The 11288-nt window shown below is 30.4% G+C and overlaps 1 protein-coding gene and 2 non-coding genes across 3 annotated transcripts; 1 reads left to right on the top strand and 2 right to left on the bottom strand.

Annotated features, from left to right (window-relative positions):
- Positions 1-746: 746 nt before the first annotated feature.
- Positions 747-818, bottom strand: TRNAG-UCC (transfer RNA glycine (anticodon UCC)). Its single transcript has one exon. It is a non-coding gene; the product is annotated as a tRNA-Gly (tRNA).
- A 1808-nt stretch (positions 819-2626) lies between these two features.
- TRNAK-CUU (transfer RNA lysine (anticodon CUU)) lies at positions 2627-2699 on the top strand. Its single transcript has one exon. It is a non-coding gene; the product is annotated as a tRNA-Lys (tRNA).
- Positions 2700-3066: 367 nt separating this feature from the next.
- LOC130804283 (peptide-N4-(N-acetyl-beta-glucosaminyl)asparagine amidase A-like) lies at positions 3067-6132 on the bottom strand. Its single transcript, XM_057668670.1, has one exon. It carries the CDS (start codon positions 5974-5976, stop codon positions 4189-4191), a length of 1788 nt encoding a protein of 595 aa, XP_057524653.1. The 5' UTR covers positions 5977-6132; the 3' UTR covers positions 3067-4188.
- Between the last annotated feature and the right edge of the window lie 5156 nt (positions 6133-11288).

The following is an 11288-nucleotide window of genomic DNA, read 5'->3' on the forward strand; positions in this document are numbered from 1 at the left end:
AATTTTTAATTTATAGGTTAAAATATAGTCAAGTGAAATTTTGTTTGATTAATCTCATTGTCAAGATTATTAATATTAAAATTTTATAATTTTTTATTATTCATAATTAGAGACATTAAAGATTAAATTAGTGCATTAAACCGCGTAAAAAAGCAAACGTTGCAAATAAATTAAAACGGAGAAAGTACTATTTTTGTGAACAAGCAAATAAAAATTTGGTCTTCATACCAAATTTTGGTTAGAAAAATTTAGGGTTTGGTGCCTCAACCTTATTATTGTTTATGATAACTTCATTAATTTAGTTTTATGTAATTTCATTAGTAAAATACTTTTAAAAGATAATTATGAAAAAATGATCTTATAAGATATCTTGTGTTATTTTAAAAAAACAAATTGTTGTGAAATACTAAATTTAACATTTTTTGGTTCAATAAATTTTTGTCAATTGACTTTTGTGAGGACCAAACTTCATCCATTGACTTTTATAATATGCTTCTCAAAACGAATAAAACATATCATTTCCCCTTGTAAATTTTCTGTAGTATCAACCAATACATACATGAAGAACAATTTTTATATGAGTAACCAATTTTCTAACACTCTTGTCATTGTCAGGACTCAGGACTAACTAAAGGTGTTTTAATGCCAAAATTGACTTTTTCGCAAAATCATTGCTCTTAAAAGTCTTAACCAAAGCCCAAGTAAAAGGAAAATAAAGAGACAATGTCAGGTTTAAAAACAAATTTTGCGTTTGCCGGGAGTCGAACCCGGGTCTATTGCTTGGAAGGCAATTATCCTAACCGTTGGACTACAAACGCCTTGTTGTAAATTGAACTGTATTTTAAATTTATATACAAAATAACTATAACTAGTGACGAATTATTGAGAATTTGAGATAAGCTTGAATAATCTTCACATTAATATGAAAACTAATACTAATGCTATAGAAAAAAGTACCTTTATAATTGAGTTTTGTCTTAGTTGGAGTATATATAACTTTTTTTAAGTAAGGCTTTGGAATTACATACCACATAACACTCTCATTTTCTTAGCCTACCCTATAATAATAAAATATTCTTCTTAATCATTTCAATAAGTTGAGAATAATAGTCATAATTTTAATCATAAATACTAATAATTTTGCTGAAAAAAGACAAATTATATACTATTAGAAGCCCTGACAAATGATTGATTATTATTGGTTTTAATAGGCTTACATAGTATTTATTGATTTATTTTATTTTGTAATTGTTATGTTCTCCTTATTTAATATAATTGTTATATTTGAAAGTATTGTTAATTGCATATTAATGTTATATGACTTTGAATACTTGATTTTGGTATCTACAATTTTAGAAAATTAAAATTTAATTAAACTTGATATATTATAATTCCAAAATTACAGTGAATATTCAAAACCATTGTATATGTAAAATATTAGTCACAAGTAATTATGACAGAAAACCGTCTAGGAAGGTTAAATTAGTGTTAATCTGGGAAGAATTATTAAGATTAGTAGGTTATCTGGCAACATTCATTTGGAGGATTGAAGAAGCATATTGAACGTACACTAGTAATATTAGTGCATGGGAAGGTCACGTGCAATCGGAAGATACTTTTCAATTACAGGAGGTCATCATAAGCTAGTGGGACACATGTTAATAGGAAAAGCAAAGAACGCCATATAAAATATAGGAAAAATCACCAAATAAAGAAGAACTTGAAACGTCTAAAACAACTACAATGGCATGCAAGAGAATTTTGGAGATTGATAAAATAATAGAAGAATGTTCTAGATGTACAATGATATACTATAAATTCACATCAAGGAGTACATATATGAGGTAATTAATTTCGAATTAATTTATACTATTAAGAGAGATACAAAGAACTCTAAGTAATTTATTGCAAATGAGTTATTACACCTGATTTTCAAGGACCCACATTTGATTTTCAGAAGAACATTATAATTGCACAATCATAAATCTAAGAGAGTAATTACTATTGTCATAAATAATCTTCAAAAGAACATTTGTCAGATATTAATCACAAAAGACCTCAGGTCAAAATAAATCTTAAGTAGTAATCTACTTTGCAACCACAATGCTCTTAGAAGGACCTATTAGGCAATTTGTTTCAGACTGATACTGACTTGGGCGTCGGAGTGGGTTCCCGGAAAAACATTTCGGGCTCTGCTAACCCCTTGTTTCATTTTACAGGAACAACCATCTTCTCAAAAGATCTTACTGCATAACTTGATAAAATAGTAAAGACAGACTTCCACCAGCACTTAACTCCTGATTAATCACACATTAGGGAATTAAGGTTTTAATTAATTATTCTACAAAATCATACAGGAACAACTGTGGTAAAGCTAAACTTAATTTTGTTAATCTACAATTTTAAAAAAATTAAAATTTAATTATTAAACGGAATCAACAATTCTTTTAGGTAAAACATGTTCAAAGCCAAACTCATTGGGCCTTCAAGCAGGGCAAAGTTTAGTATACCCTCTAGCTATGTACCAAGTACCAAGGATGTATGTTGATTTTTGCTTATTACGACTGGTGACTTGGAGAGCAGTATTTCTTTTATTTTATTTATATTGTCATTAATTGTCAACAAAGCCCGTCTAGCTCAGTTGGTAGAGCGCAAGGCTCTTAACCTTGTGGTCGTGGGTTCGAGCCCCACGGTGGGCGGTTTATTTTTTTATTTTTTATTTTTTTTTTCTTTTGCAAATTTTATTTACTTTTTATTCCCAAATTTGCACTTTAAATATAAGTATGTTGTTTCTTTTTATGTGCTGCCACTGCAGTAACTCCCTTAAATTTTTATTCAAAAATGGTGAAAATGTCATTCCTGTTGAATGATTTTATTTTGCAGCCATGGTAGCCAACCAATCAATGTGCTGGAAAGTGGAAACTATGGTCTAAAACAATGGTACCCACAGGAATGGTGTATAAGCCTATCTCTTTGTCCTGCAGCAAGGAGAAAAAAATATATTCTCCCAATGTGTGATTTAGAGAGAAGATACCATGTCACTAGTAATTTCATAAATATGAGGATTTTTTAACAATTATAAATATGAGAATTGAGAATTGTTCCTTTTAATTGTTCCACTTTTTATGTGCGAAGACGTGGATATTATTTATTATTAAAATTTAATTGGAAAGCAAACTCTCTGTTACTATGAAGATAATATTGCATAAATTTGACTCAACAAACTCTGACTAGATAGGAGTTCAGGCGGAATTCATATAATAGCATTGATATAATAAAATGTTGTCTTTCTTTTCATTTGTTGAACAGGCATTTATGACGACACCCTGTAAGCCTCCCTTAAGCATAGATTGTTCTTCCCAACAGCTTCCTTTTCTGGGTTGCCTACTAGTAATGAATCTTGAGTGCTTGCTTTTTTAGTGCAATACTTCATTGCTTACATCAAATTCATCTGTGTCAATTAGACATTCATTTGTCTCTTGAAAAAATAACCTCGTCTTCTGCAGATTCGCTGCAGCACTTATTTATCTGATGATCATCAAAGAGATCAACAGTTTATGAGCGATTCTCAATCTCTTCAAAATGGTTTTTGACTCTGAAATGATCGGAATCTTGTTGGCCCGAAAAGTTTTTGGTCCCAGAAAGGAAAGAGCACATTACACTAATCTTGAGTACAATGTCCATCATCATATCATACCCGCTATATCCCGCTCTCATCAGGGTTTGGAACGGATAGTTTACGGCAAAGAACATTGCGGCCAATGAGACCCTCCACGCTTGTGTACAATGTTGAATGCAATTTTATTACCATTCTATTGATTCAAAGGGTTCAACTATTACATGCTTGTTACATCACATAAAGAAAAAGAAAAAAAATCAGCAAAAGTAACCTCAAATAATTCATCCCTTCAAACTCCACAAAATTCAATTATTACAAAGTATAGGAACACTTTCCCTCAAAAACACCACAAAATTTCAATTCAACAGAACTCCAAAACAATTTCGAAAGCAAACAATACACTCGTTTTACAAACTGAATCTAGTACATTACGCAAATCAAAGTGAGAGTTTTTCAGATCGTATGTAGCAAATTCAAGAGAACCGTGAGATTAGATGCAAGCAAGCATAGATAAAGCAAATCACTGGAAGGTTTCCATTCATATATAAGCAAATTCAAGAGATAGCTTATTACCAAGCGCTCAACTTCTTGTCATGGTCATTGATGAAGCGATCGCGAGAAGAGCAAACAGAGCTCGAATCGACTAAAAGGTTTCCACCATTAGCTCTCGCGGTTCTTAAAAAGCAGCTGGTTGGATCCTTGTAGCTCGACGTTTGGTGGGTTTGAGCTGTACCCGAAAGAACTGAATGATCCATTACAACCATCGAACCCCTTGATTCTTGAACGTTCTTAAGTGAAATCTCCGATAACCCATTGAAGGATTTCTCCTTCAATTCGAGTTTTATGTTTGTAGTCATCACATTGGTACCAGGTTCCAATCCAGGCACCGTCAAGATCTCAAAATCGAGTGGATAATCACGTTTAAAAGTTCGTGAAGACACCAATAAACCAGTATCTGATACAACACTCACTTCTGTTTTCACCTTTACTTCTTGCTCAACAATCTTTTGTGCACCATTTTGTTGAAACTTGATTTTGTTCTTGAATTTCAATTTCCGATCAACATTGGTAGTGTAATTGCCTAAACTAGAGTTAACCCATCCAGAAGAATGACTCTTTCTCTCTATTTCAACCTCAAATGATCCATCCAATTGCTTAAACTTATACTTCCTTTCAATCTCGAATTCAGATGGCTTACTAACACCAATACCAGCCTCAACATTAGTCGATTCCTTATCGAGCCAAAGATGCAAATTTGCATCAATCAACCAAAAACTAATTGAATCTGTCACCCCAATTTCAAAGCTATGACTTTTCCCATCCAGAATATCACCTAAAAATGGGGTCAATTCATAATCATAAGAAGGCAAATCAAATGCCCCAATGGCAACAATAGGATCCCATGAAAATGGGTTGATCCCCCCTGTAAAAATAACCGGAAATGGAACCTCAGATCCCACTAAATGCCCATCAATTTTCACAAAAACTTCCCTAAATGCACCATTTCCTTTGGTAAAACTCAAATTATTCTTTTCAATGTATTCATTTGGTGGGTTAGTGTACCAAAATTCATCATCACCATGAGATGAAACATACAATTCAAGCACAATTCTTTTAGTATTAATCGGAATCTCATTTGATTTCAACACCACTTCAGAGTCCTTCTCAATTCGAAACCAATTCCCTGTTTCCCCTTCTTCATTCGCAATCGGAATGACCAAATCAGCTGGTTCATCATAAACTCCATCACCAACCTCGAAATTTTGAAACCCGAACCCTAATTTCCGATTCTTAATTGTTTTGATCTCCTCATTTTTATAAAACAAAATAGTCAAACTAATATTATAAATGCCATCGATATTATCATTACCGAGATTTTCAAGCATCATAGAAAGAGAAATATTAGATTGTTGAAGAAGAGAAGAATACTTAGTAATATCCTTAGTGAAACTCCAGAAAGTTCCATTTTCCTCAGCTTGAGGGGTACTTGTGCGAAGAATTTCAACCCCAGATAACCAAACTCCGGCAATCGCATCAAATTGATTCCCATAAACCTCACCGGAAAATTGAAGAACGGCCTGATTCCATGGCGGAGAACAGTTTTGAGGGGGAGAATAAATGGCGGTAAAAGGGGGTTGTAAATAAGTAGTGTTGTCGAAGAGCTGAAGAGTGCATAATGGTGATGGGGTCGGGAGATTTGTTGTTGAAAATGGTGGAGTTATTTTAATGGCTTCTTTGGGAGAAAGGGATGATGATGGAGGTTTGAGAAAATGATTAGGTTGAGATTTTGTATGAGAAAATAAGGTGAATATGAAGATTATGATGAGGAAAGAAGAGTGAATGAGAAGATGGCGCATTTTTTTGGTTTATGAATTTTTTTTTTGTTTGTTTGTTGATTGATTTTGTTTTCTTGTGGGTGGGGGAGAGGCGAGGAAAAGGTGTTATAAAGGAGGGATTTGTATTGGTGTTTGACAATTCTTGGTCTTAATTTGATTTGGTTATGGTGAATCCTAAGTTGTTAAGACTCATTTTAAATTAGTTGTATGGATAATTGGGGTGAGATTTATAGGTAATTAGGCTCCATAATCTAGTAGTTTAGTCTATCGAAAGCTTATCCATTTAACTTTTTATAATTATATCAGAGTTATATTTAAAGTGGTGGCCTATGAAATAGATGGCATAAGAGAGCCAACTATGACCCATATTGCAATATAAAAGTCAGGACTTGTCCCACATTGGTTATGAGCAATTAGTATAGGGGTTATTTGCAAGCAATTTCTTTTTACCACTAGACTAGTTTTTTAGCCAGAGTTCTCTCGCAGATTATTGGTTTATGGAGTAGATGGCTCGGAAGAGTCATCTGTTGTATTATATAGTCGTGACCAATGAGGACATTGGTCATACGGGGTCATTTGTTATGGTAAATTGCAAGTTATGAAACATGTCCCACATCGTTTGTTTGGGTAAATGTTGTGGGATTTATAGGCAAGTAAACTCCCTTTCTCACTAGACCAGTCTTTTAGGACAATTTTCTTCATTTGACCTATATCATAATTTGTTGAATTTCTTAAAATTTTGAGTCTATTTAGCAAATGATTTTAGGTTAAAATTATTAGCTTTAAAAGTATTGATCGAATTGTTAGCTATTAAACAAATTGTTGTTATTAAAATAGATAAGAAAGAAACGATATATGAAAAGTAAGAGTACTTAATTTGTAAGAAATTGAATTTGCAGAAGTATAGTTTTGAAGAAGTATTTGAGTGTAATGAAGCTTCTAGTAATATTTTTAAATGGCTTATATTTTCTTATTAATAAAAGTTGCTTCCAAGAACCCACACAATTGTAGATAAAGATGAATGGTGATATCTTTATTTATTTGTTGACTATTAGTATTCTTATAATACTCCTAATACGTGTGTACTCCTTAGTTGTCAAACACTCAAATGTGATTGACAAATTTTACATATTCACTATATATGTTGTTTATGATATTGATCGTGATATCTCGTAAATTCTATAAAAACTATAATTTGGATTTGAAAATGATAATTTAAAGTTTTAAAAAAGTTAAATTATACTCTTAAAAAAGAGATTGTGGCCTATAAAATTCTCCGTTTAAAAGTATCTATAAATTAATAATTAATCATCAATAAAATATACTAATAAAAAAACGACTTGAGACACGTGTTATACTGTCATTAAAAATTTTTGCACCTTTTTTCTATCATTGACGAGGAAACTTTTGATATTTAAGAAAAAAATTAACTCATTAAAATATGTAATATTTGTTGATTGACTATAACTATATGTGATGATCTATTGAAATACTATATTTCCTTATATAAATCAGAAAAGAATATACATGAAAATTTTTATTTTAACTTAGATAATAAATTATTATCACATAATAAATTAGCAAACTAATTGACTAACTTTTCAACTAAATTCTTCACTTTGATAATAATAATAATAATAATACCATAACAAATACAAAGATTTCATAATTAAATTTATGTTGTAAATAAATTAATTTTATAAAATAATATTATTATATATATCAATAAATATTTACTATTAATATAAATAAAAAAAAGATAAAACAAGACAACACACGTGGCAAGATAAAATATAACAACAAATTAGGTTGGTTGACTAGTAGTATATGCTCGTATTTGGTTTGTAAGATTTTGTATAGATTACGTGCAAGGTGCAAAGCATAAGCATTATCATGTTATGATGGTGCATTTGCTGGCGACATGTTGATTTTTTTCTCGTTGTTTATTGTTTATGGTCCAAATGTGAGCTTACCGATTTAAGATCAAATAATTTATTGTCTTCTAATTTTGAACAAGTACTAGAGCGTCTTATGAGGAGTATGCTAAGTGTATTTGTAGTGTAATGTATTTGATGAATTGCACTAGATCGGATAAGTATATACAATGAATATGTAGAGTGGATACATGTATAATGGTACTTATGACCACTAGAATACTCTATTTCATTTTGTAAGAGTCTTAATAGGGCCGGTTCTTTGGGCATCCGAGATAGCTGACCGCTCAGAGCCCTCAGAAGTAAGAGACCTTAAATATTAAATGGTGTTATTCAAGTTCGGTTCGAAATAATAATTTTGATTTGTTTGTAAACTTTTTATATACTTAAAGTAATATAATGTTATAATACATTTTGTCTTGAATTATTTTTTTTAAATTGAAAATTTCTCAATTTAATTAATTTTTAAAAGGATTATAAATAATAGGTTGGTTAAATTTTATTTACACATAAGTCAACATCTATCAATAATATTTTCACATCTAATGAAACTCTATGAGAATAACACGTAAATATTTTTAATTTTTTTATTAAATTGTGGTGTATGATTTTCTCATTGTCTTAGAAAGTAGACATTATTGAGAATATGGAATTTGGGAACATGAGATGATGAACTTTGATGGAACACTACAAACTTTTTTTTTTTGCCCTCTTGACTATTACATTGCAACGTAACTTTTTTTAATTAATTAATAGTCCAAATCTAATTATTAAAATCACAAATTATCTAACTTAGAGAAAAAGATGGATTATAGAATTACGTGACAATTAAATTTAAAATCTAATTATTAATTATTAACCATATCTTTTTTTTACCCATATGTTGTGTGCAATGATAAGATTCTTGGAGATTTTGATAGGCTATTGTTGAGATTTAAAGTAAGAAGTTAGACACCTTTATTTTAGTTACGTGAGATTAGCGGTTGGTTGTCTAAATAGTTATTAATACAGTGTTTTAGTTATATGATTATAGTTATTATTGTCTAATTAGTTGTTTAAATTATTATTCTTTATTAGTTGAAGTTGCGGTTATAATAGTTGTTGGAATATAATTTATTAGAAAAAGTATAAAAAATTTCAATTGTTGCTTTTAGTTTTGAAAAGCTATGAAATTGTGATATTTTGGAAAAAAAAAATAGTTGTACCACTAAAAGTTATTTAAAGTGTCACTTTAGATAATGATATTTTTTCTAAAGTGGCCTTTTAGTCTATAAACTATACTAACAATTATACTTAAACAACTACATTAAACACTACCCTTTATTAGGTATCATTCATTTATATAACCATATTTGCTTCATTATAACGTTTGCGTTTTACGGTGATTTTTTATATACGTACTTGGTATAAGATATTTAATGTGTATAAGATATTTGATTGTATAAGACTAAAAAAAAGGATGTTAATAATATAATTTTTTGTTAATTTTCCTACAATAACACTAATTATTGATTAACCATGAATAATACCAATTTAGAAAATCTCTAATATGTTAAAAATCAAACTATAGGTGATCATAAGACAAAAAAAATTGGTGAGTTAGTTAATAAACTAAAGTTGACATTATTCAAGGAAAATACCCCCTAAATTGGTATTATTCATGGTTAATCAATAGTTGGTATTATTGTAAGAAAAGTAACAAAAAATTGTATTATTCACGGTAATTTTTTCTAAAAATAAAAGGACAAAAAATTTACAATCTAACTATTTAAATATTTTTCAGTTAAATAAATAACAATTTTCTAAATCAATAAATAGTGTACATATTTTAGAAAAAATTAATGATTTGTTATCAATTACCGGAGAGAACCCTTTACTTTAAAAATTACCCATTATGTTATCAATAGAATAATTTGTTCCAAGTTTTTTAGGGGAACCTTAGCTTTGTATTAGTAGACTCATTCCATTTTTCTTGAATGAAATTAACCTCAACTAATAAGTGTAGGACAATACTATTGAGCATTGGTACGTGCTTATCCATACAACAAACTATAATCATCTATAAGTTTTTGGTGATATTTTAAAGGTTTGAGATAGTTGAAGGGTAGATGCTAGTTATATCCTTAGTTGTAAGCTCTATGAGTAATTGTTAGGTATAGAACTGTAGTGTTACGGGTTAAATATTTCGTATACCTGTAATGTTGAAAATACTCTTAGTCAAAGGTCAAAGTCAATACACAAGTCAATGCCTAACCTACCACTTTTAATAACTAGTCACTACTCCTAAAGTAACTACTCGCTATTTCCACTTACACAAACATGATCACCTTGAATTATGATTAATCAGGTAACTACATCCATAATCCTACAACTTATTGCTATAAATACTTCATTTATCCATATGAAAAGGGTGCGCAATCTTACTCCCATACTCACACTTATACTTACTGCTTACATTTATCTTTCCCGGCCTAACTTAGGCATCAGAGGGCTTTTCGGGACATCAGCCTGCGATTTAGACTTTCTTTATGATTGCAGGTACACCACACACGACGGTCAGATCACCTCACTTCCCTTAACTCAATGGTACTTCTCTCTTAATGTCTCATTTACAAATTTAACGATTTTTTAGTAGAAACATGTAGATTTGTAGTTGTTGTAAATAATGAAATTATGACTGAACAATATAGACTAGTGTCACACTTATGACTTTAAAACAAGACACGACAGTGTATATGACCTACAAGCATAACTTTCCGAATACGCCATTTTACAACTAAATTTGAGGGAAAATGGTTAACAAAAGAAAAGGTGGTTTACGGTGTATGCTCGTCTCATGTCACAAGTTATTGTTTGGTGAAGTGAAGCATAACAAGAATCCCCATTCTGACAAGCACGTAGAGGCACAATGCAACCTGTAGGCACGTTGACCACTTATCATGATCTACACCAACACACGATTAATAATATATAATATATATTGGGTCTTAACAATCAGTTAAACTCAACCAAAAACTTAAATTAATAATGAAAAAGGATTACTTTTCTTCTTTTTCTCTCTAAAAAACCCTAGCCTCAATTGTTAATTTTGAGGCTCTGTCAACCTTAGGGTTGATGACTCTAATATATTAATTTTTTTTTTTGTTTTTAGTTACAAATAAAATTCATTATCTGTATATTATAGAGTTTTATCCATTTATTATATTACCATATATTGGGTTTTTAAGTCTCTCATTATGAGAATTTGAAGTCTTGTTATCAATTTGACGGTAAAAAGGTTTATGACGTTATCACGAGTGTCAATTCTGCTAGCATAGTCAATAGCTTAAACTTATCTCTATTTTAAAGCTACACCAAATCTAAAGACCCTCCTCGGAGGAGGCTGTATCAAACAATGAT

Source organism: Amaranthus tricolor, chromosome 17, assembly GCF_026212465.1.
Source record: "Amaranthus tricolor cultivar Red isolate AtriRed21 chromosome 17, ASM2621246v1, whole genome shotgun sequence".
NCBI lineage: Eukaryota > Viridiplantae > Streptophyta > Magnoliopsida > Caryophyllales > Amaranthaceae > Amaranthus > Amaranthus tricolor.